Consider the following 26,220-nt stretch of genomic DNA (forward strand, 5'->3'; position numbering starts at 1 on the left):
CAAGACAGATTTTAAAAAATGAAGTACTTTGTCACAAAATTAAGATATGGCATATACTGCCACAATATGTGGTAATGACCAGTAGCTGAGATAACTTTAAACACAGATAAGATCAATTCATGGGCGACAGATCTATCAATGGATATGAGTCCTTATGGCTACATGGAACCTCCAGATTCAGAGGCAAAATACCCTTGAATTTGCTGGAGAGCTGTTGCCTTCATGTCCTGCTCGTGAGCTTCTCAGAAAGCGCTTTTCCTCTGTTCTCTGTTGAACTTCTATCTTGAAACTGGCAAAACTAGGTGGCTGCCATAGACCTATTTTAAAGACTCATAGACAGAGTCCAACTTCCGGGTCAACTTTGATTTTCTTATCTTGAGAGTTTAAAGGTTTAAAAGTTCCACAGGAGTCTTCTTGAAGAATATGGCTGGAGGACACCTTTGCTGCAGCCGGGGGTGTTCTGAGATGTGGATTTTAGATAAGAAATTCAACCCAGCTTCAGCCCCACCTCTAACCGACAGTATTAACCGTCTGTGAACTACAGTGCTGGTGGGCTGCTGAAACACGATCTCAGCCTCTTCCCGCAATATCGGGATAATGGACTGTATTGCAACTTTTAAAATATCTAAATATATGTGCACATTTTAAAAATCATAATTTTAACAAAAAAAATAAGTAATATTAGCTGTGATCTTTGCCTATGCCTGGTTGTTGGTTTTTTGGGTGGGGGGGAGTGCAGTGTAGTTGCTCAATCGCAGCTATTCTACATTTCTGTTTCTACAGAAGTTAGATTTCTGTAGGAGTCTAACCTAAATTTCTAAGTTTCTACATGACGCCTAGCTCTCACTTTCGCTCTAGAGGAGGAGGAGAAGAAGAAATCTTCGTAAGAAGCGAAGAAGTTCCGTTTCTATACTCAAGTATTTTCATATATCTATGGTTGCTACTTGTTTCCGTTCTCCCGCGACCCGACCCCAAAGAACAATGTTGCTCTTCTAGAAGGAAAACCGTAACCTACGGAAACTTCTCTCAGTCTTGCCCTCATCCAACATGGCGGCATCAGGCACAAGCACAGCCACCGCCTTTGCAGAACGGGAAGTGCTAGTACGCGTCGGTAGTTCGGTCCTCCGGAGAGATTCTATGGTGTGTTGGAGCCGGAAGTTGACGACTCCCCTCCCCCGCTTGTTGTGGATGGAAGCTGCTATTGAGGAAGCGGAGAGCAGAGAGTTGAGGGCAGCTCGGGCCCTCCCCCACCCCCTCTGCGGGGCAGCAGGTGAGCGGGTGAGGGGGGGGGGAACGGGGCGCCCCTCCCGGGCAAGGCTGGGCTTGGCCCGGGCCGGCCTCTCCCCGCCTCGGGAGTGATTGCTTCGCTCACCTCGACTCTTGAGAAGGAAGGGTTAATTAAGGTCAGCATCTCTCAAGGAGTCTCCCCCCCCCCACACACACACTTCCTCTTCGGCCACTGGGTAATTGGTTGCGCGCAAGTTAATTATGTTAACTGGAGCTCTTTAAAGAGCAGAGCCCCCCCCCTTGATTGGAAACAAAGGGCTTGAAGCCCCCCTTGTGCCCTGTCCTCTTTGTCCTTCACGCCCACCCTCGTGCTTCTCCAGCCGTATTGGCTTGTTCCAGAAAAACCACACCGAAGGTTTGCTGAGGCAGCTGACACGCCGACACGGAGACATTGACTGTGGGGCAGAAGTTCTGGAGGACTAAAGCCTGCTCAGATGCACAGTGTCACCCAGAATGGACCACAAGGGGAAGCAGGGGAGAGAGAGTGTAGACGTGAAATGCAAGGGACGGCGGCAATGGGGTTGTGACCGGGGAATGCTGTCACAGACTGTCCTGCAGCCTCTTCCATTTTGGGGCCTTTAGGCCTCAGTGTTCACATCCTCTTTCTTTCTCCCCATCTGCATCTGTTTCTGACTGCTAACTTGGGATGACCTTTCATAGATCTGACAGGTGGGCTCTAGGCTTCAAAGACTTACACCTCAATCTGTTAAGATGACCATGACAACAACAGCAACAACAAATATTATATTTTTACAAATATATTTGTCTTCAACAAAAGTTTCCAAAGTGGTTTACGCGGAGAAATAATAAATAAATAAGATGGCGCCCTGTCCCCAAAGGGCTCACAATCTAAAAATAAACATGACAGGCACCAGCAACAGTCACTGGAAGTACTGTGCTGGGGTTGGATAGGGCCAGTTATTCTCCCCCTGCTAAATAAAGAGAATCACCATGTTAAAAAGGTGCCTCTTTGCCCAGTTAGCAGGGGAAGTTGTTTTTGTGTGTGTATATATATTTTGACTCCTCCTTGTTCTTATGTGTATGTATATATTTGTGCATGTTTGAATTCTAGACTTCCCCAGGTGACATAGCTGAGCCAGGATGTGGAGTTGGGTAAATGGCTATCAAACTGGGGAGGCTCTTTTGGTGAAAGTAGCTGACTTTAACATTTTGGTGGGCGTAAATGACCTTAACATTTAGAAATAACAGGGAAGGTTATTATTGTCAGGCCTCCTTTGACTGATTTCTTCATGGTGTGTCAAGATGAGCAGCAGATTTTCTCACTGGGGCTGATTTACAGGCTTTAAGGTTCTCAGCAAATTTTGTTTCAGCATCACAGATATATTTGTACTTACACTATTCTTATTTCTGAATGGGACATTGTCACACAAAAAACTTTACTGCACGATTGTGTCTACAGGGGATAGTTTTTCTCTGAGAAAACAGAAACTAATATTTGTTGGAATCTTGACATTCTCAACTGCTGCTAGTACTACTGCTGCTGCTTCTTCTTAGTAGCTTGTATTCTACAAAGGGGAAACCTGAACATACAAGTGCATTCTTCATCTGAAGAGAAGTCTTGTAGCTATAATTATAGTACAAAAACAGTAAGTAGCCACCAAGGAGCCTCATCTTGAACGCCCACACATTTTAACATAATTGTAGGTAGACATGTTGGTCCACTAGGAAAATATCCAAAGCAGGCTAATACCTTTATTAGGACCCACTGAAACATCACAAAATAGTATGCAGACTTTCAGGTTCTCCAGAATTCTTATTCATGGCAAACAAGATTTTTTTCCTTCAAAAGAGAAGAGCTTCATTCCTGAAGTTCACAGGACTTGCTCTGAAGGCAAGAGACTATCAGTGTGAGGTGTCCATGTAAGTGCCTAGAACATAGAAGTGAACTGTTTCTATTGTTTTTTTGAGCCAAAGGACAAGCTTGCACAACTTATAGGGATAGTTAGAGGTGTCCGCATTATAGGCTCTAGGGACAGATCCACAAATGATTACATAGATTGTTCTAAAAGCAAATCAACACTAATCAGATCTTTATGTCTTAACAATAATATGTTGTTTTGAAAATACTGGCTAAATATTTTCTTCTTAATTCACCACTCTGGTTGTCTATCCCTTATCATCTGCATAGATTTTTTAAATGATTCACTTCTTTGGATTTACTTCCAAAGCCCAACAGATGAGGCATATATGGAGAATCTAGCTTTCTTCTTTCAGAGTTGGAGGAATGGTGCCATTCCATTATGCTTTCAGTGACCAACATCCAGAACAACAAACTGCATGTGGAACAAACAAAATTGCACTAGTGCAAGGGGTTGGCTTAGTTGTGCTAAGAACTGGGGGCTTGCAGAATTGCATAAAAGTTCCCATTAAAATACTGTTCTTCATTGCACGGCCCACAGACCAGCATTCCCTTTAACAGGGAATTCCAGATGTTGTTGATTACAACTCCCAGCATCCCCAGCTGCAATTGCCTTTGGATGGGAATTATGGGAGTTGTAGTCAACAACATTTGGAATTCCCTGTTAGAGGGAATACTGCCACAGACCAGTGGTGGCTCGCACAGACTCCAGTGGTGGCCCCTGTCTTGCCACTCTCTCCTCTTCCTTTCTCTAGCCCCTCAGCCACCATTGCTGTTGTGGCTATTGGAAGCTAGCTCTCTCTCTTACTCCTTCTCTTTCTGCTGCATGACTCTCTCTTTCTCTCCTCCTCACTCCTCCACTACTGCTGTGGCGATCATGCACTCTCCCTTCCTCCTTCTGCCACTTCCGTAGCCACCATATTAATTCTCCTCCTCTCCCTCCTCCCACCACTTCTGCTATAGTGCCTCCCTTCTCCTCCTGTTTCTATTGCTGCCACACACTTTCTCTCTCCTGTGCTCCCCCTCTTCCTCCTGCCACTGGTGCTGCCACTTCCTGACCAGTTCGCCCAGTGATAAGTGGCTGAATGAGCCCTTTCCTCTCACACGAGAGGAAAGGGGGCATCAGCCCCCTTACCGCCCCATGAGCAGGCTGGAAAATGGCAGTCTTTTTGCTGCCAGGAAAGGGATGGATGCACCTTTTCCTCTTGCTTGCATGCAAGAGGAAAAGGGTTGTTCAACCACTTACTCCGTGCAAACCAACGGGGAAGTGGTAGCACTGACGGTGGTGGCAGGAAGAGTAGGAGGGCGAACAAGATTGAAGAATGTCAAGTCAGGGGGGCTAACACTGGCCTGGATTGCACAGCAGTGGGGAGGCGGGGTGAGGGAGGCCTTAGCAAGCCGAGGGCTTTGCAGAGTGGTGGGTGAGTAGGAGGCCCCCTGAATATTTGGCAGTGCTTCTGACTCCACCCAAAGAAGGGGGGACTGTGCCCCGAGCAGCAGCAGCAGCCCCCCAATTCAAAAACAATGAAGATCGCTGCATTAAAAGAAATGAGGCATTCTGCAGTTGCACATCACTAGTCTGGAACAGAAGCTCCCGCCTTAGTGCAACATCCTTCCTCATGTGGTTCATTTAGGCTTTTAGGCTTAGTGTTTCAGTATTAAGTGGTAGTGACAGTGCATTTGTAGCACATGATACATTTGGGACCTTGGAATTTATATGCTCAAGACACTGATTGGAATTTGAACCCTTTGCTCCAAGATGCTTAATCTTCCTTTTGTTGGCACAAACTCCAAGTTAATCTCTAAAAGATGATTTATTGGTTTTCTTGTATGCTTGTAGAGAGACTGATGTAGAGAATTTCACATTAACCTCTGTTAGGATTAATTTATCTGAAATTGCTTCTCTTTAAAGCCTCGTTGACATTAGGAAAAAGCCCCTGCAAACTGACTTGAGTGTAGAAGGTAATGGGCTCGGAGAACAGCGCTTTAAAGCGTGATGCACCGGAAGAGCCTCCGTTTACATTGCCCTCTGGAGTCAATATTTACCCAGCAGTGCTGCAGCGTGGCAAACTTGCCTCTGTCTTTGTATATAAGAGAGAAAATGAAGACAACGTTAACAAAGCTGCCAAGGTATTGTATTTGACCCATTGCCTTTAGAATTGTGATGTCTTCCTGGTAATCTTGCGAAGGGTCGAGATTGGTGCATGCCCCTCCTTCCTCAACAGGGATTTCCCCTCCCACTTTCAGAGTAGGAGCCAAAAGAGACTGGGAGGGGAGCCAGTTATTTCACAATGCCTGGAGTATAAATAGCTAAACTTCTGGAGCATTTTGTTAACTAAAACAAAGCTCAGAACACATCGGCTCCAAAAGTGAGCTCTGCTCAGCAATAGAAATGCATTGTTGAGCTGACAGCACTGAACAATGATGTCCAGAGTAGGAAATGAAAAAATGTAAGGTGAAATTATTGTCCCAACCTAGTAGTCAGGAATACACATTTTCACATTATTTAATTATAAATAATCTCAGGTGAGATGAACTCAAAAACTAACTTTTGTCCACATATAGGTTATTTTATCAGCCCCTGTTAGTAAATGGAAATAAATGTAACTATCAGAGCAATGGGCAAGTTACTCCTTAGTATATTGTCATAAGATATCATTGCATGAAAATTTCTGAGTATATTTATTTGAAAACTGACAGGTAGGAAAGAAGCTGAAGGAAATTGCTGCCAGTTAGAAAACATACCGAAACCCATTAAAATCCACATAAATATAATTTTAACAAAACAACCGATCTTTTGGCAAAGCTGCAGGCTCTCTGTGTTTTGAGACCCTGTTCAGACTGGAGTCTGGAAATAAATCCATTGAACAAAGTGCTCTCAGATTAACTTCTAAGTAAATGTGCACAGGATTGTGTAGTCATACTATTATGAGCATGGAAGGTAGTCCACACAGAAGCCCTGGGGAAATACAATATTCCTAACTGAAGACCTGTAGTATTTCACGGAAGTGGCAGAGAGTTGCCTATTGCTCAGAAAGAATTCCTGCTGTTTCTTACCTTCTCAAAAATGGCAGTGGAAATGAGACCTCTGGTGAGGAGATCTGTGTGATGCTGGGTGTGCTGCTTGCCAGAGCAGGGCTGAGTGGATTTGTAGATATATTAATGGGAATCCTGACTGTGGGAAGAGGGGATTAGAACTAATACTTCCAGCAAAAAAGACACTGATGAAGATGATTGAAATTACATAGCAACCATATAAAAACCAGACCATGCCAAGAACTACAGGTGAAACTCGGAAAATTAGAATATCATGCAAAAGTCCATTAATTTCAGTAATGCAAATTAAAAGGTGAAACTGATATATGAGACAGACGCATTACATGCAAAGCGAGATAAGTCAAGCCTTAATTTGTTATAATTGTGATGATCATGGCATACAGCTCATGAAAACCCCAAATCCACAATCCCAGAAAATTAGAATATTACATGGAACCAAGAAGACAAGGATTGTAGAATAGAACAATATCGGACCTCTGAAAAGTATAAGCATGCATATGTATTCAGTACTTGGTTTGGGCCCCTTTTGCAGCAATTACTGCCTCAGTGCGGCGTGGCATGGATGTGATCAGCCTGTGGCACTGATGAGGTGTTATGGAAGACCAGGATGCTTCATTAGCGGCCTTCAGCTCTTCTGCATTGTTTGGTCTCATGTCTCTCATCCCTCTCTTGGCAATGCCCCATAGATTCTCTGTGGGGTCAGGTCAGGCGAGTTTGCTGGCCAGTCAAGCACAGTACACTATATACTTTTCAGAGGTCCGATATTGTTTACTGAAATTACTGAAATTAATGGACTTTTTCACAATATTCTAATTTTCCGAGTTTCACCTGTAGAGCAGAGGTAGGCAATAGGTGGCTCTCCAGATGTTCCTGAACTAATTTCCCATCATCCCCAGCTGTAATAAATTGTGGTTGGGGGTGATGGGAGTTGTAGTTCAGTAACATCTTGAGAGCCACAGGTTGAACTTACCTCTAAATGTAGCCAGTCTACTGTCACTCTTTTACTGATGTGATGTATAGATAGATAGATACCACATACTGAGTGGTTTTTATTTTGCTTTTTGCAAGCACCTGAAAACTTTACGCCACCCTTGCCTCCTGCGCTTCCTTTCTTGTACTGTGGAAACAGATGGAATCCATCTGGTCACAGAGCGTGTGCAACCATTGGAGAAGGTCCTGGAGACCCTCTCTTCTTCAGAGATATGTGCCGGAGTTTATGATGTTCTGCAGGCTCTTGTCTTCCTCCATGATAGGGTGAGTAATCTTCTCCCACATCCCAGAACTGAGACAAATGTTTAGTTAAATGCCTGTGGGAATGAAGAGTTCTTTGAATTGAGGAGGTGGGATTTGTCATTGAGTTTTGCTGATTGCAAGATGTTGCACTTGTAAAATCAAATGTCTGATGTTACCTTTTTGCTTCTCCAACCTGCTTGAGTTGAAAGTGAGTAATTTAACTTTAGGCCAGTCTTCTTAGAGGATGTCTTGCTCTAACTGCTTTTGAGGTGGTAGAGTTGGGCTCATTAGGAAGATTCCTTGGACTGGCTTGTTGTTACATCTTACAAATGTAAGACAAATTCTCTATTAAAGGCACTTTTCTTTTTGCAAGTAAAGTTTTTACAGATCTGATAATTTTACATACCTTGTTCTGAACCTGATAATTGAATTTTCATAGAATGTTGAATTGTTGGCTGGCTGGGGTGGGAAGGTCAGCAGGGATTGGTGGGGACTATATGCATAGGGGAATATGATGCAAGACCGTGAGGAAAGGATATGAACAGCCTGGATTAGATTAACAACATAAAGAGTTGTGAAATCTGTATGTTCCTGGAGTTGAGAGATATGTTTTCTGTCATTTAAAGTAAACCCAGTTTTGTAAGGGTACTGTTGAGGTGGATGGTTACATTGTCTATCTGGTCATTGGTGCCTCAGATAAATGAGATAATTGCAGGTGGAGGCAGAAGACATGAAGTTGCTCCTTGGAATATACAACAGCTAATATTATGGGCCATGGGCCATCTGTACATGGAATTCTCCACACAGCTGGGATTTAGGCTTATTAGTATATTTCCACTAAGATTCTTTGTAACTGGTTTAGTAGTTTTTTGCTTGATTCATGTTCCTGAGCCAAAAGGAGTAGACCTTGAGGCAGCATGAGTTGATTTCTTGGCTCATGTATGGTGTGCCAGGAATAAGCTGAGTTGTGCTAGTTAAACTTGGCCTGGCATAAATCTCCCCACCTTGGAGGAGCTCTTTGGTGGCATATAAAACTCCACTGCGGTTTTGGCAGCTCTCCCCTGAAATCTCATGACACCTAATTAACAGGAGTTCTGTGACTACATCTATTCCTAGGCTTATTGTGTTTTCTCTCTCTCTCTCTCCTTTTTTATATTAGGGAAACCTAACACACAACAATGTCTGCCTGTCTTCTGTATTTGTGAGTGAGGATGGGCACTGGAAACTAGGAGGCATGGAAACTGTCTGCAAGCAGAATGAAGCCACAGCAGAGGTAGAGTCAAACAAACGATTCCTTGCAGTGCCCATAGGGAACATTTCCTGTTCCCTGGATGGTTCAATAAGTTCAACCCCACTGATTAGTTTGAAACAGTTAACAGTGTGTCAGCTCATTATCTAGCCCTGTTGCTTTCTTTCAAAGCCAAGTAGTACAGATTCTGTAAATAATGGTATAATTGGGAACTAATTACCTACCTACTAGACAACAGTTGGTTCTGGTAGGCAGCAGCGCTGGGCAATTATTTAGTAATGCTGTTTCAGCCTGGGTAGTTCTCATGCCTTGATATGGATTTGGCACCAGATCCTACTCTCTTCTGTACTAGTATCTACCTTTGTTGAGGTGAGTGTACAGGGAGTAGTGAAGGAAATAATGGCTGTTGTGACACCCCTGCTCTTGCTCTTCATGGACCTGCATCTATACAGTGGGAAACAAATGCCCTGATTTGTTATGGTTGGAGGATCAGACTGTGACCAGGAAGACCTGAGTTGACATCACCGTTCAGCAATGAAATTCACTCTGGGTCAGTCACTTATCTCCCAGCCTAACCTACCTCACAGTGTTGTTTTGAGGAGAAACATAACCATATACACCACTCTGGGCTCCTTGGAGGAAGAGCTGGATATACATTTAGTAAATGAAATTTTAAAAATTAGTTTCAGAAGGAACATAACATAGGAAGCTGCCTTATACCAAATCAGACCATTGGTCTGTCTACACCAGGCTTGCTTAACTTAGCCCCACCCCAAGCTGTTTTTGGACTACAACCCCCATAATCCCCAGCCACAGTGCCTAATAGTTAAGGATTATGGGAGTTGTAGGGCAACATCTGCAGGAGGGCTGAAGTTGAGCAGCCCTGATCTATACTGACAGGCAGCTGCTCTTCAAGGTTTCAAGCAGGAGTCTTTCCAAAACTCCTGGGATGCCAGGGATTGAACCTGGGGCCTTCTCCATGCAAAGCAGATGCCGTGCCACTGAGCTATGGCCCCACCCCCAAAGGTGACATGCATGGGTCTCCCATCCAGGCACTGAGCCCGCCAAGATCTGCCTAGCTTCAGCAAGGTGGCTGTATCGTGTGCCCTTAGACAGTGCTCTGTTGGGAGTGATGGTCAAGGCTAGAAATAAACAGAACCTTTCACTCCCCTTCAGTCACTAGTCCTGATACGAGAGAAAGAGAGACATACATAGCATAGTAGTGCTTGCTGTTCTCTCAGCCAGCACAGTGCTGCACTGCCATGCGGAGGGAACCTTACAAGAATAATAGCCTCTAAGACTTCAAGACACAGTCATATGATTAGCTTGGGTTTCAGCTTTACTGTCATTGGTGTTACAGAAGTCTAGAGTTCTACAGAACACAGTTTGGAAAAAATGCTCTAATCTAGGCACTTTGGATTGTTAGGGAACAGATAGCACTTTGCTTCATGAGACGGATAAAAGAGAGAGAAAAGATGCTGCTGCTCTACCTAGTCTTCAAGCATGTGTCCGGTGTGATGGGAATAGCAAAGATTAAAGTCTGAAGCTTTCTGCTTTTCACATAGGCTGATGTTCATCTAAAGAAGTGCTCATACACAATGCTGCACTGATGCTATGGGGTGGGGTGGTTTTCATCAGTTTCCTGATGAAACCAACTCTGAAACCAACTGTGATTCCAAGAAATTTGTGTCTGAGCATCGTGCAGCCCTCAGGGACATGTCTTTGGGAGTCCCAGTGAGCTTCAGAGGGAAGAGGAGATCAATGAATGTTGCTTCTTCCCCGTAGCATCAGTGCACTGGATATTGGCCCATAGTGTTGTTCAGTGCTAATACATCTGTCTTTCAGTGGCTAAAAACTTTCTCTTTTTGTAGTTTCTCCATAGTATCGCATCAATACGTGAGAAGACAAGCATTCCGCCTGAAGAACTGGTAGGCTTATCCATTGTTTATTTCAGAGGACTCTGCTGAGGCAGAGCTGAAAAAAAGTTAGAAAACACTTTTCATTTATGTATATTACTAGCCGACCCCACACAGAGCATCTGTGCACTCCTTGGGGCCGGCTGTTTTCCCCTCCCTCTCCCTCCTGCCCGCCGCCGTCGCTTTTCTCTCCCCCCACTCCGCCCGCCCGCCACTGCTTTTCTCTCGCTTGCCCGCCGCCGCTGCCTTTCTCTCCCTGTCACTCACCCGCTGCCACCACCACCAGTGCCACTTTTCTCTCCCGCCCGCCCGCCTGCCGCTGCTGCTTTTCTCTCCTCCGCCCTGCCCGCCGCTGCCGGCACTTTCTCTTCCCCCTCTCCTCCTCACTCCGCCGGCCTCTCGCCAGAACTCTCGCAGCATGTCGCAAGAGTTCCACCGCCAAATCCTGAACACTCATGCCAGCTAAGAGAATTAATTATATAGATAGCAGATAGCACTTGAGCTATTGTTACTGCTAATGTAGGTTGAAACACACTACTTAGTAGTGGCTTCAGTTGTTCCAGGAGGGTTGGTTTTGATTTCTGCTACAGTTTCAGAAGGTGATGTGGGAAGATTGCTGGTCTACTCCTGTGGTGGACTGGAGGTGTGGAAATTTTCCTTTTTTGACTCAGTCCAGGTTAATGATTAATCTCCCTGACCGGTTTAAACCAGTCCACAGCTGCTTCCTCAGGTACCTAGTTCACGAGGGACTCCTATCAACTGAGTCATCTGTCTGAGAGTTCTGAGAAGTTGCTTGGCTGTTAAAGACCTCTAACTTTCCAAAACACAGAAGAAAATATTCTGATAAACCCAGAAGTTCTAGTAGTTACTGCTGCCACCAAGGACTCTGGACTTTCAGAGAACTAGACTATTGGATTAAGTGCTTTACTCCAAGGTCCCTCTGTAACTGGATATTGGGCAAATACAAAAATCTGCTTTTCCTTTGTTAATAGGCAAGAATAAAACCAATTGTTCTCCCAGGTGTCTGCCTGCACATGAATTGTTAATTTGGCCAAGCTGTCTTTGAGACGTGTTTGCACCAGTGGGCTTGTCCCCCCACCCCCCAGCTCCTGCTGGGTTAATAGTCCAACGCTTGAAGGCTTGTACAAAGTAAAGAACAGAGAAAAAGACTTTTTATTAAAATTACTACAGACTAGTTCCGTCTGAGGCTTTTAGCTTTTTAGATATACCTAAAAATGGTTAACTTTGTTACATGACTACTTCAATATGACTTGCTGGCTCTAAGGCAACACGCTTAAAAATCTTAGTTACTCTATTGCAAAGAACAGATATTAAGCACAATTTAGATATTTAAGACAGATATTTAGCACACGCACATACAAGCAAAATAAATTCCTGATGCACAGGCTGACTAAACAAACTGTTCCCTTTGCTGAAATTCCCAAAGCCAAAAGCCTGGCCCCTTATCCTTAAACTCATCAAACTCCTGACGAGAATCAAGCCCCTGCAATTCTATCTTACAAGAATCTGCAGTCCTCCTGGTGCAGCAAACTCCATAGCCTCATGTCTTCCTTCCCTCATGCTTCCAGCACAGATTTCAGGCTAGTCTGCACTCTCTGCCCAGACTTCCTTTCTTGTTCCCAGAATTCCCTCCTGCAGCTCTCATGTCCCACCCACCTGGTGGACTGATTGGTTGAGTCCTGGAGGTCATCAACATGTCGGTCAAGACGGGTTCACTTCCTGTTAACCCTAGAGAGGGAGAGAAAGCTGGTCACTAGGAATGTGCACAGAACTGGTTCGGAGGCCCTTTATGGGCCTCTGAACCGGTTCAAACGACTGGCAGTTCCGCCAGTTCGAAGGCGAGGGGCGGTTGACTTTAAGGACGGAGGAGGGTGCACTTATCCCTCCCTCTGCTTTCCCCCCATCGGCGCTCCGTTTGCAAAGGGACCGTCAGAGTGGCAACGTACCTCCCTTCTTCCCCATTGCCTTCTCAGTCCCTACGTCACTGGAAGTACCTGACGCTCCTGCAGCTCTATAGCCTTTAGCTTAGGAGTTGCCATAAGGCTCCATTTTATCTTTCATGCTTTGCAAAATCAGCATGAAACCACTGGGGGTGGTAATCAAAAGGTTTGGACTGAAATGTCATCAGTATGCTGAGAAACCCAGTACTACTTCTTGTTTTCTTCTTTTGGGAGGAAACAAATCTCTTTGATTTTATTGGAATTTATTTCTTAAAATCAGTGTCCTCTTTTGGTTGGAGGATCTTGAAGGTGTAGTAAAAAATAAAGATCTACCGAAGTAAGGGGGACTGAGTTTCAGGGAAATGTGTTCTATGATTAGGATACCAGACAACATTGCTAAGTGACTGTATTCTAGTTGTTTGTGACTTTCTGGTGTACTTATTCATTTGCAGTATGATAAAATATATGTGGAGTAAGAATCGGAGAAGGTTTTTGAAGATGACTAATCAAGCATCTTCTGTATGATTCTTTGTACTATTTTAGTCTGCAGACTTCCAACATCTTCCTGAGGAGCAGGGGCATTCCCGGGATGCCTATTCATTCGGTGCAATGGTTGAATACCTGCTGACTTTTTTAAATGAAGAGGGTAAGTGTGTGTGGAAATGAAATGACATAATTTCAAATAACTTACACACCTTTATTTTGTGGCTGAATGCTTTTGTTAGGGAAAGTATATTCTTGGTTCAACATCTTTGCCAGCCTTCAAAAGAGCCCTTAAGACACATTTTTTCAGCCAGGCTTTTAATAATTTCTGAATGTTTAAAATTTTTAAATTGCTGTTTAATAGTTTTATTTTTCTTGTATTTTGTGAACTGTTTAGAGCCTTTGGAGTTAGGCTGTATGGGGCAGCTCTGGGAGGAGAAAGTTCCAAGTTCCCTGCCTGGCATCTCCAAGATAGGGCTGAGAGATACTCCTGCCTGCAACCTTGGAGAAGCCACTGCCAGTCTGGGTAGACAATAATGAGCTAGATGGACCAATGGTCTGACTTATTATAAGGCAGCTTCCTCTGTTCCTATATTGATGTGCTTGAGTAGGGCTACTTAACTTCAGTTGGCAGCTATTGGCCTACAATTCCCATCATCCCTGACTATTGGCCATTGTGGTTGGGGATACTGGGTCCAAAAACAGCTGGAGCACTGAAAGTTGAATAGTCCAGAGCTTGAGTAACAACAGTTGACTTGAATTGTCCAGTAGCTGATGCAGTGGTTTGTTGTTTCATATATCTTGGCTGCACCTCAGAATCACATGCAGAGTGACGGAGGTGTGGCAGGGGGAGAGAGGTCAAGAGAGAGCAGTTAGAGACAACAGCAAAGTTTGCTGGACTTGAGCTCAATAATGATCTGAGCAAGGAGAAGTGAACATTAGAAGTGCCTGTATATTCCTCTCTGACTCTACATGTGTCCATTGAATTCAGTAGGGAGATAGAAAGAGACTGCAGCCTTGAAAATACCTGGTCATGGGGGGCCAATGTCAGCGCCCTGCTGAAGACTTTCTTGTCCCAAAGGTCTTGGGACACTGGTGAGTGGCGTGGTTGTCTTCTACCAGCAGCTCCTCTACAGCTCCAAAGCTGTCATTTGCTGCCAAGGATCTAGAGCCTTTTAAACCCCACAATTTCTGGCTGCAAATAATAGCTTTGCGGGGCAGGGGTTTAGGAAGCAAGCTTGGACTGGCTCAGGAATAAGCTGAGCTTTCCTAGGTTTTGTGGGAGGAAATAGCCTGTTTCATTTCCAGGACAGTCTGATGTGGATTGTGGGAAGCTTGCCCTTCATTAATGGCCATGGTTTGACTTTTCCATCTGCAGAAATTAGGAAAGGAATTTATTAAGGCTGTGCAAAGCTTCAGACTCGATATTGGGTCCAAATTCAAATGGGCTGATTTGGCCTCATCCAGTCCATATTTGAACCATTAACCAGTTTGAGTCAAACTAGCCCATCTCTGGCCAGCTTCAGATCCTGAACTGAGTCCAAACTGAAACTCCAGTTTCCCCCCTGTAGGAAACAGGGAGGCTCTCCCTTTATTTTGCTCCTGGTAGAGATGGAGCAGCAGCTGCCATGACTCCACTTTTTAAAATACTCTTCTTTCTTGGCTGTTTATTTTCCTTCTTCTCCCACTGCACCACACTCTTCTCCCACTGTAGTCCTGGGCAACCACGCAGGTTTTTTGGGAACTATAGTCTTGTTATGGGCTCCTGTTATGCCCCCACAGTCCCTCCAAGCATGCCCGCTTCATTAATCAAGATGTCAGCCAGTCTTTTTAGAAGTGAAAACTCAACAGCAGCTGCTCCCTACCACCAGGAGCAAAAGATAAAGCCATACCTGACCTATCTCTTCCCTGGTAAGTAACTACAGGTGTCAGGAATGGCAAGGATGGGTTGACGCTTCAATCCAGTTCAAAGCAGCCCCTTCAAATTGGGCCAAAATGAAGCTGAAGCATTAAATTGGTGGTCTCCAATCAAATTAGTGCTGATTCATACAGGCCTAGGTTTTATTTCAGCAGCATGTTCCCCATATCCATTAGCTACCTTAGGGCAGGGAAAAGTCCTATCCCTGAAAATGTTGTTATGGTGCTGAATAATCTTCTCATCTTGTGCCCAAGCTCTCTCTCTCAAAGTAAAAATGAGTTCTTAAACTGCAGAATCTTGAAAAGCTTTTTGTTCTTGGTTGCTGACATGGATTTGATTGCTTAGCTGTGTGTTTCAGTTTCAGAGGATGTCATCTGCAGCTTTCAGAACACCCTTCGCTCGACTCTGCTCACTCCAGATCCATTGTGCCGCTCTCCATTGTCTAGTTTGCTATCTCATGAATTCTTCAGGTGAGCAGACTGCTGGAATGTATACTGACTAGTTGTTCTCTTTCTTGCTCATTGTACACCACTTTGTATATTCTGTAGAAAAACAGTTTATAAGTATTTTCAGTATCTAAAAAAGTTGCTTAAAGCTTAATTGTGAAATTTAGAGATCATTGTCAAGTTTGTTGACTGTGGGTTGAAGGAATTTTACAATAGTAGATCTAACAACAGTATTCTTTTAGTGAACTGTTTATTAGGAGCAGGGTAGTAGAGTGACTGAATGTTGTAGGTGCAATTGCTCCAAATGTGGTGGTGCCATGTATGAGGTATGAAAAAGGGCTCTGATATTTCAGGCACATGTTTACTGACATCTTTTGCACTCAGAAATTGGAGTCAACAAGGGCCTGGGATCAACAAAATATACTCTCCAACTATCTTTGTGGGCTGCTGTAGTGAAGAGAGATGCCATAGTATTTGGTACTAATAACTGGCCAAACATTAAATTAATGCATCATTGAGTTCTGTCTCTTAATATATATCTGCAGTTTAAGCATTCCTGCTCTATAGACTCAGCAATTCTCTTCAGAAGATAAAATGTTCAAATCAAAAGTGAAAGTCTCCCCAAACTTATACCTGACCAGAAAATGTATGCTCAATAAAAGCCTAATCTTCTCCCACCTCTTCTAAACTTATGATACTCAGGTGAAGGATGTTTCAAATATGGCCAACAGCTTCCAAAGATGGCTTTGCTTGTATCCTTATCATCTATATTTGGTGTACAAAGGCCAGTGTCAGAAGTACTCTTCCTATAGGAAGAGGGGCCCCCTAAGTATGTTGGCCCCACTCATTTAGGATTTGTATAGGTTAAAACCCAACAACTTGAAAGAGAGAGCTGAGAGAAAATTGATGCAAAACCTAAAGCACTATTTTAGTGTGCTTGTTCTAGCCCACCCAGATCAAAAGAGCCATCCTCTTCTGCACCAGTTGTGGCTCCAGAAAAGATGGATGAGCTTTTCCCCTTCAGACCCTCACCTGTGCCCACCTTGGATGGAAACAGAGTCTTAAGTGTTTGTGCACCAACATGCAAGAGTCCTGAAATGTGCAAGTGCCACATTCTGGCATTCCAAGTTTTAGTGAACCTATTCTGCTTGACTGGATATCCTTTGTAGGTATAGAGTTCCTATTAATTCTGGTTCTTGATCTGTAATGATTTTTATTTTTATTTTTTAAAATCAGAAATGATTTCCTGGAAATTGTGAGCTTTCTGAACACCCTAACCCTGAAAACCGAGGAGCAAAAAACTGAATTTTTCAAGTAAGTGACAAATGTTGACTAATTGTTTTTGTATGGGTTTATCACTGGACAAAAGTAGTCCTGTTTCAAATGAATAATAATAAACTTAATTTGTTAGCTGCCCCATAACAAATTATTCTCTGGGTGGCTCATTACACATTACACATTACATCATAACAGACCAAAAAAAGAAAAGAAAAGGTAAAAAGAAAATACAAAATACAATACAAAACAGTTTAAAAACTCATTTTAAAATAAGTTTAAGATCAGAACAGATCTGAAAATCCCAGTTTAAAAACCTGAATTTAAAAGGCCCGTTTGAACAAAAAGGTCTTTACTTGGTGTTTCGATGCACACTTTCTCTGGCATTACTCATGTGTCTTGTTTAATGCTCAAACTGAAGAGAGTACTTTATGAACTCCAAATAACACTGTGCTAACCTTGTGTAGAAAGGGTTGAAGCTTTTGTGTCTGTTGTCAGAGAAGTTGTATGTTGCAGAAAACTATCTGCCTACTGTTGATAACAGCAATAGTCACGACCTGTCCCATTCCTAGTTCCCATGTAAATAAACTGCAAATATTTCACAACAAATTGATCCTGCTATTTCTGTGAGCTGTTTGGGTGGGCATTATAGGGGTTGCGCTGGTCTAAAAGTTAGTTCTTTGTAAGTTCTCTATTTGATTGTGGTCTGATTGCTGAGCAGAAGGAGAAAAAAGGACAAGAAACCTTACACAAAAACGATGCTTCTCAGATGCTCTTCTGACTGTTTTACCAACTATTAGCTTGCTTCTGTAGCTAATGGAAGGAGTAGCCTATTCCTGGCTAACTTCCACCACTGAAGGAGACTGTACACATCTCTCTGTTTTGTCATAGTACTAGATTCACATGTGACTGGGGGCATTTCTACAATGACACACACACTTGAAACTCATAGTGGGTGCTAGTTCCTATGTCAAGAATATGAATTATAACTGGAGAAGCCCGAAAAAGGGGAGGGCAGGTAAATGTTGTGGAAACTGTATTGTGAGGTAGTAACAGGGAAGACTGACAGATTTTAGTAGTGGACGCAGTAGTGTACTGGAGGAGCGGGGTATAAATACTTTAAATAATAAATACATTTCTCTTAACACAGATTCCTATTGGACAGAGTGGCTGGTTTGTCAGAGAAGTTGATCGCTTTGCGGCTGGTTCCTCTCTTACTGAATCAGTTTGTGTTTGCTGAGCCTGTAGCTGTTAAGAGTTTCCTTCCTCATCTCCTGGGTCCAAGGAAAGGTGACATTTTAATATTACCTTTTTAGAATAAACACAAATGCATTCCGTCTGAATTTAAGGGTCCAGCATATTGATCCTTTCCCCAAAATGTGAGGCTGATGGCTCTCCTTATCTGCTGCAGCTTCTCCTCCTCACTTGGTGCCTCTAATCTCTTGTAGAGATTAGGTTATCCTCCAGTCTCAAGGGTCCGGCAACCTTTGTCTCTTACCAGACAGAAAAGTGGTGCTCTGCTTTTCATCAATTTAGTGTTCTTCCTTCTCCCATTTGACAGAGTTCCTCTGTCCCCTACTTTTCAAGTACTCCCTGGCAGCCTCCCACCTTTCCAAATGTAGGTGGACTTTTCACCCAAATAAGCACTGGAAAAGACAATGGGCCATGGTTGGGGTTGCTTTAAGTTTCTGTTTCCAGCTACCACAGAGCCAGGGAAAAGCTGCCACATCATGAACCTTAAGGACGGGGCTCTGGGAATAGTGCAGATGTATGGATATATAGTAGCAACTCTGAATTGCTAGTTTCAGTTGGCATTGTGTAGACTCTCCAGCCTCTCTTTCAACCTAGATAAAGTGGACGAAAACCAAACCAATGGTCTGCTATCTCCAGCCGTGTTCCAAGCACGTGTTAGTCCTGTGCTGCTGAAGCTGTTTGAAGTGCATGAGGAGCACGTTCGGTTGGTGTTGTTGTCTCACCTAGATGCCTATGCCGAACTGTTCACTCAGAAAGAACTGAGAAACATAATATTGCCACAGGTTAGTATGGCAGATGGGAAACTAGGAGTAGCATATCAAGAAAGTGCTGGCTTCTATTATGAAACCTCATGAGAATTCCTGGCATCATTCACGCTCACTGCCCATTTCTACCAAGATACATCATTCTGCCATGTTCCAGCCTTATTCTCACATCTGATCTATTTCCCCTTATCTGTGTACAAATGCACTCCTTCAGTCCATGCTGTGCAGTCGCAGCAAGGGGAGAACAACTGGCCCAATCCAACCCCAGCACAGTATCCCTCCATAGTTTGTACCAGATATCTACCTTAGGTTTCTTTTTAGATTGTGAGCCCTTTGGGGACAGGGAACCATAGGAACATAAGACGCTACCATATACTGAATCAGGCCATTGATCCATCTAACTCAGTATTGTCTACACAGACTGACAGCGGCCTCTCCAAGGTTGCAGGCAGGAGTCTCTCCCAGCCCTATCTTGGAGATGCCAGGGAGGGAACTTGGAACCTTCTGTATGCAAGCATGCAGTTACTCTTCCCAGAGTGGCTCCATCCCCTAAGGGGAATATCTTATAGTGCTCACATGTACTCTCCTATTCATATGCAACCAGGGCAGACCCTGCTTAGCAATGGGGACAATTCATGCTTGCTACCACAAGACCAGCTCTCCTCCCTTATAACCATCTTATTTATTATTTTTCTATGTTTACTGCTCTGAGAACTTTGGTTGAAGAGTGGTATATAAATATTCGTCGTCATAGTAGTGTGCTTGCCAAATGCTTATTAGCATTATGGGGTTGCTCACACCAAATCTCCTCCTCCAGTGTTCTAGGCCTCAGTGTTCAAAGCCTGAATTCTCCTAGACTTGCTTTGTAAAGAACCTAGGAATTTGAAGACTGGGAGCAGTTGCTCACTACATTTTGGGGGGAAGATGTTTGAGGATATGGGGAGGAATTATGTATAAAGTGCCTATATTTGTGAGAAGCTGTACAAAAATTAGAAGCTACATAGTTGCTATCCTCATGCTTAAAGTCTACAAAAGAAAAAGAAGACATGAGTCATTAGGAAGGAAAGCAGAGTAAAAGGGAAGGAGACTGAGTTGTGGGCTGGTACTAGAGCTTTCCCCAGTGAAACTGTCACAAAGGAATGGTAGGAACCTGCAGCAGGTACGGTTCCCCCATTAAAAGCAGATGGGAACTGAGCTGTGTTTGACAGGCTCTCCTTCTTCTAGGTTTTACTGGGCCTGCGAGATAGCAGTGACTCCATAGTGGCTGCAACACTGCAAGGCTTAGGAGTGCTGGTTTCTCTGCTTGGACCTGATGTTGTTGTGGGAGGTGACCGATCAAAGATCTTCAAAAGTTCAGCGCCAAGTTTCAGTAAAACCACAGACCCTTCCCCAGAAGGTAAGTAAATGTGGCAGATGCTGAGCTCTTCTACAGGTGTACCCAAACAAAAACCCTATCTGCACTAGAGAACCAAATAGATTAAGAAATACTCATTTAATACTTCAATAAAGAATCATTATCATAAAATATAACAGTGAAATTCTAAAATAGCATGTAACAACTGTTCCACATATAAATACTGTATTGTGTAAAACTTTAAAATGAAAACTTAAAAGTCCCAAATAGTGAAAGTCTTTCTTGTAGAACCCAGATAGCAAAATCTCTCACAATTCTTAAGGAGGTCCAGTGATCCAAAGCAATTTCTTAATCTATTTGGTTCTCTAAATAGGGTTTTTGTTTGGGTATAGTTGTGATTTGGTGAACCCTTCTAGTTTGTGTTTCTCAGTTTCTGTTGAGCTCTTCTACAAGGCGGCTCTGCTCCTCAAACCAGAGAGTGCATAGAGAGATTGCAGCTGGATCAACATGTTTGTTATGAACCTGTACTTTCTGTATACAGCTGCAACGATACTCTGAAGAGAAAAGCACCAGGGACCGTTACGCTTTTAGGACTCATCTGGGAATAGGTATTTGAAGTTTTTGAACTCCATAATCTTCTCCTTGGGGGTGGGAGATTGTTTAGGCAATATGAAGTTTGAAAAGTTCTGATCAGAAGAAAGGTTGACTAATGGCATATTTATTTATTGTTCAATTTCTATGCCACTTTTCATTAAAATAATCCTGAAGCATAATTATAATATAAAATTACATTACATTATAATTAAAACAATGCACAAATAAACAAAAACCCAAATTGAGAGATTCTATTAAATCTAAATTTTATTATTTTATTTTTATTTATTTAACACATTTGTATACTGCCCAAAACCCAAGTCTCTGGGTGGTTTACAACAAAACAATAAAAACAACAGATTAAAAAGATTAAAACATTTCAACAATTAAAATGTAAAACGTTAAAACTATTAAAAATACAATTAAAACAATATATAATTAAAAGCCTGGGAGAACAAATGCATCTTGACTGCCTTTTTAAAAGTTGTAAGAGATGGGATATATTTTAACATATAAAAATATCTCTATTTAAATGTGTAAAAACCTATATAAAACAATAATGCACAAAGCAGCAGCAGTAAAAACTGTACTCTCATACGAAAGATTGGGTGAGGAGCCACATTTTTACTTGTTTTCTAAAAATTGTAATGGAAGCTGAGGAGCAGATGCTGGAAGAGCATTCCAAAGCCTAGGGGCAGTGACTGAGAAGGCCCTGTCCCATGTGCTTGACAGCCAAGACTCTCTGCATTGCAGAGCAGAGTCCCCTCTGATGATCTTGTCAAGTGGGCAGAAACCCTTAGGAGCAGGCAGTTGTTCAGCTATCCAGGGCTCAAACCGTAAAGGGCTTTACAAGTCAAAAACAGCACTTTGTATTGGACCCAGAAACAAATTGGTAGCCAGTGCAGCTGTTTCAGAATGGTTGTTATATGATCCCAAGAGGCAGCACTGGATATATAGATATATGTTGGTGTACCTTGCGTGGTTAATAGAAAGCAGAGAGTTGAACCAAACCCGAACTCAGTAATTGATCAGAGAGGGAGGGTGTTTCCCCCTCGGCAAACTGAAGCAGAATGCAAAATGACTTGCTTGGTTGACTGGAACCAAGCCCCTAAACACGGAAAGTGGTGACAGGCTTAAAACTGTTGCAATAATCAGGGGATCAAGAGATTCTTGAGAGTGGCAAGGGCACTTCTCTGCTCCAGCTGAAATCTGACGAATCTGTATTTCCCAGTGAGGCATATCAAGCAGAGAGGAGCAGCAGCAGCAGGAGAGAGTGGAAGTCAGGGCCATGGAGTGGTAGTCTCTCAGGGGCTCAGATAGAGTGTGGCTCTTGGCCACAGGCTCTTATCTAGCAACCAGCCCTCAATGTGGAAGATGCTTAAACTGAGGCTGCAATTTGCTTGTGTTTCCTTGTTACTGTAGTTCCTGCTTGCTGCCATTCATCCTAGACAGGGAGGTTGTTCACATGGCTGGCTGGGTGGAGCGGCCGACAGGCTTGTTAAACTCGCCTTCTCCACAGACAGCTGAGTTCATGTTGCTAGGAGTGTGGGCAGCTGATCCATGTTATGTGCCTGCAACACAGAGCTCCGGAGGCTGGGACAAAGCATCCCAGCCTCTGGAGATCCCATCATGCACCACACGACACGTGCAATGCACTGGGGGATTCTCTCAGGATATAGGTGCTCTAGGCACCTGTCTCTGTGTCTGCTGAGGCTAAGCATAGCCCCAACGAACACACGGGCAGCAAGCCCAGGTTAAGGGAGCACTTGCTCCCTTAACCTTGAGTAACAGCTAGGCTAAAAAGCCGGGCTAGGCTGGTCCACCGAGGTCAGGCCCAATCCCGGTAGTTCTTACGCACAGCCTAACCCAGGCTGCATGTCCCTAGCCTGGGTTGGTTTGTGCATGAGAACAGCCTCAGGGTATTTTCCCAGTTGTTATCCTGTTTTATGTATTTTGTTTGTATAAACAGTCAATTGTTTTTCCTCAAATGAAATCGTAACCATTATATTCATTTTCCAGAACACCATTGTAAGCAAAAGAATTCTATATTATTTTGCATGAAAGTGTGTAAACTGGTTACAGAACCACTTTTAAAGTTAGCGTGGCTTGACTGGTAGAATTAAAAAATATATACTGATGAACCAGAACCGAACCCACTTTCTCAATCTTGGTAGACAAACCCCACTTTCACCTAATTTGTTTTAGGCCAGGTTTTTTGTATTTTGTACATGTGTCAGTCAGCACAGAATCAACACTGAAGTTGTTTGTTACTTCTGCTTAAAGTATTTAAATGTGCAGCTTGATGTATTGGGCTGGGCTGGGGTGTACCTTAAGTGAAGAGCTGGCTTCTGCAATATGCTGCTTCTGCCCTGGCAGCATTTCAAAAGGCCACCTTTCCCTCCACTGAGTTGCTCTAGAATGCTCCAGGACAGGAAGTAATGGCATGACGTGTCCTTTTCCTGGTGTGTTATAGTTAATAGGATGCTGCCATATTTCCCCCAGTATTGCTCCAGGGAAAGGACATAACATCATGATGTTTCTTCTTGTCCTGGAACATTCTAGGGAGGTAATGGAGGGAAAGGTAGCATTTTGAAACAGGTGCAGCTGCTAGAAGGCACCACTTGGTTTGTGGAAGCTGACTTCGCTTAAGTTCCATCCCCACCTTCTGATCCTATTCAGTATCACTCATATAATGTGCTATGCTATCGCATACGTTGCTGATACTAGAGGAAATTTTCTCCCGATCTCCCCCCCCCCTGCCCTGGAGAAAAATGCTCCATTGGGGCTTGCATCACTGTGGCTCTTCATGAATACATGGACACAAGGTGCCTGAAAGCCCAGCTGGCCCTGTGTAAGCTTGCAGGGCTTGTGATCCACCAAGCCCGAATGCACAGGTGTCCAAAATCTGCTTGCTCCTGACACTCTGGCAAGCAAGATGCCCAGCAGTACATCTCTCTGAAGTTCTTACCTGCATTGCAATTTGGGGAAGGTAACATCAGGATGCTCTTCCACTATTTCTGTTCCAAGCCTCAGCACAAATGAGAGAAATCTCCCTCCTGCTCAGGGCCTCTGTGCAGACCAGAGGTCTTCTCACTTTGGTGAGGTTTCAAGAAACCAAGGGAGATATTCCTGCCATTTTTACTTTCTTTGTACCCAGAACTGTACTCTTAACATCTGCTTAAGGATTATTCCTTTCAGAGCAATTACTATGCAATTTCTCTGTTACGAAAAGCCTTGTTCTGTCCTATGTTTTGCTTGTGTCTCTTTGCAGACTCCCCCAATCATCTAGAGAGCTGCCAGAGAAAGCTGGTCTATCTGCCCCTGCAGAACAGCTCTTCAAGTGTGTTCCTCAAGTGCCCCAGCTCTGGAAACTTCTCCAGCACCAACCCTGTGCCAAGGCAAGAATCTCTCCTAGCCTTAAAGAAAGGTAACCATCCCTTTTTAAAAATTGCAACAGCCCTTTGCTGTGGAGACCTTTAAAGGCTCTGGTGCATCTCCTGATAGAGGCAAAATCCAGCAACTGTAGCTCTTAACTTGACCACTTTAGACTGGGAACTACCCTGTCCTCTTCATGGCATGAACATTGTAACTTTTGGATGTATATATTTATTTTTCAGTTTCTATACCACCTTTCATAAGGTGGTTTTAAAAAGTTAAAATAAAATAAATTATTTAACTTCAGTACATTGCAGGTTCTGATCTGGCAGAACATCAGCTCAGATGGCATTTAGATCTTGAAGTAAAAACAGTGGTTTTACTTAGGCGTGTATGCTTAAACTTTTAGAAACCAAGGCATAGTTTTCAGGCTTATTTGAGCCATGGGAGTACATTGCCAGTCAAAGCAGGTCTATTGTGTCTCCCACAGGGGAACATGACTCTCTGCTGACCTTCAATGGTGTTCCTGATGGATTAACTACATTGAGAAATGGCAGAAGCTGCCAGCATGCAGCTGAGAAGACAGCAGAAGAATGGCCAGACTGGAGCGAGTGTGAAGAGCCAGAGACTGAGACAAGTGCAACTGTCGCTATCAAAAGGAAAGAGTTTTGTGCTGACAGCAGACGCTCTCTTGCTAGTCGTGGTGTGGATGAGAGACCTTGGGATGATGATGTGGCTCATAGTACTGACTTTAAGTCCTCTCGAGGAACCAGCCTGAGTGCTATAGGTTTAAGTGACGTGATAGAGGTGCCACTGCCTCCAAATATGCTTGAGCCTAAAAGAGAATTTAGAACTCTCAAATGCATTTCCTCTCCAGGGTCCAGCGGCAACCGTTACAATCACAGAGACCAACAAGGTGAGATCTCCCGTCTGCCCAAGGGGTCATTTCCAGAGAAGTCTCCCAAGCTGGAATGTGCTTTAGGAGAGGAATTCACCATCCAAGTGAAGAGGAAGGAGTTGCATGATACTGAGCTGGACTGGTTCGCTGACATGGTCCCAGATATCAAACCTTCATCGGCACTCTTGATTCTGCCAGAACAGGGACCCCATCTTGTTCACAGCAATTTAAACACAATTTCAAGCAGAGTTTATAATGCTCAGGGGATGCAGTTTTCTTCTAAATTTGCAGCGGCTGAAGTCACAGAGGTGAGGATTTGGAGCTGTTCAGTGAGTGTTGGTAAGGCACAGACCACTGCCAAGCACACTTTTTGCTTTACCTGTTGCTCAGCCAGTGGTGTCTAGATGCTGCTGCTAGGTGGTTATATCAACCGAAGAGAAATTTATGACACGAGATTCTGTCAGTGTAGTGCTTTAGAGGATTAATGGGACAATTCTGGAATAGCCTCCCCAGAACACTTATGCGGGGGAAAGGAACCTCACTTGAAACACAGAGCTTGATACACTTATGAAGGATTATTTGAGTAAATCCAATCCCCCCGGTTGTTTTCCAAGCTATGGTGTGGGAATGGGGGTGATGTGTCCCTAAATCTCTGGAAGGCCACTCTGATTAGAGAAGGAGATAGCAATGGTAAGTAGATAGCACCTGCCAAGCTGCAGCAGCTTCCAAAAGTTTTTTTCCTCCTATGTGAAGTGGTGCCAAAGCTGGCTCTACTAGATGCTCCTGTGCCAGTTCTGTGAGAGTGGGCAGACTACAAAACGTCCCTGTACCCTCCCCCCCCACCCCCGCTCCTGCTGCCAAGAAAAAACAATGGTTCCGCACAGTGTAACTGATTAATTTTAGTGATCTTGTTATGATGTTGTTCTAGGTGGATGTTGGCTGGGAAGAAGAGGAGGATCTGAACTGGGAAGATGACGCCAACTGGTGACAATTAAGACTTTGTGCTGGATTGGAGTTGGGTCGCTTCTCCTTCAATGCCTTAGACAATTATTACCCCATCCTACAGGCAGCAAGAACTCAACAACATTTCTTCAGAGCTGGTGTCACTGCTTGCCTTTCTGACCTGCAACTTTTAGGCCTTATTTAGGCCATAATGACAACCAGGGCCTCCTGCCTTGGCTTCTAAAAGGGGGTTTTACCTTTCCAGAACAGTTTGTGTTTGTGGAAAACTCTAGGGAAAATAAATGGATAATTCACTCATTGAATGTTGTGCCAGC

At 43.7% G+C, this 26,220-nt stretch overlaps 1 protein-coding gene across 3 annotated transcripts; it reads left to right on the forward strand.

The window, feature by feature from the left end:
• The first annotated feature begins 1,106 nt into the window (after nucleotides 1-1,106).
• SCYL3 (SCY1 like pseudokinase 3) lies at nucleotides 1,107-26,208 on the forward strand. Of its 3 annotated transcripts, none has more exons than XM_053250743.1 (14): nucleotides 1,107-1,270; nucleotides 5,079-5,296; nucleotides 7,292-7,477; nucleotides 8,616-8,729; nucleotides 10,577-10,633; nucleotides 13,126-13,228; nucleotides 15,342-15,453; nucleotides 16,666-16,743; nucleotides 17,855-17,994; nucleotides 18,553-18,740; nucleotides 19,947-20,118; nucleotides 23,942-24,097; nucleotides 24,536-25,251; nucleotides 25,872-26,208. In XM_053250743.1, the coding sequence occupies exons 2-14, from the start codon at nucleotides 5,132-5,134 to the stop codon at nucleotides 25,929-25,931; spliced, it is 2,247 nt and encodes a 748-aa protein (XP_053106718.1). In that variant the 5' UTR covers nucleotides 1,107-1,270; nucleotides 5,079-5,131; the 3' UTR covers nucleotides 25,932-26,208. The 3 variants fall into 3 exon arrangements, with proteins under 3 accessions (XP_053106718.1, XP_053106719.1, XP_053106720.1); XM_053250744.1 differs by having other exon boundaries at nucleotides 1,267-1,403; XM_053250745.1 differs by lacking the exon at nucleotides 1,107-1,270 and having other exon boundaries at nucleotides 5,178-5,296; nucleotides 7,353-7,477.
• Nucleotides 26,209-26,220: the final 12 nt, after the last annotated feature.

Source organism: Hemicordylus capensis, chromosome 4 (genome assembly GCF_027244095.1).
Source record: "Hemicordylus capensis ecotype Gifberg chromosome 4, rHemCap1.1.pri, whole genome shotgun sequence".
NCBI classification, from domain to species: domain Eukaryota; kingdom Metazoa; phylum Chordata; class Lepidosauria; order Squamata; family Cordylidae; genus Hemicordylus; species Hemicordylus capensis.

Coding starts and splice junctions, on each gene's coding strand:
- SCYL3 (XM_053250743.1), top strand. CDS start 5,132: ATGGGCTCGGAGAACAGCGCTTTAAAGCGTGATGCACCGGAAGAGCCT. Junction 7,478..8,615: donor TTGTCTTCCTCCATGATAGG/GTGAGTAATCTT, acceptor TTTTTATATTAG/GGAAACCTAACACACAACAA. Junction 18,741..19,946: donor GAAACATAATATTGCCACAG/GTTAGTATGGCA, acceptor TCCTTCTTCTAG/GTTTTACTGGGCCTGCGAGA.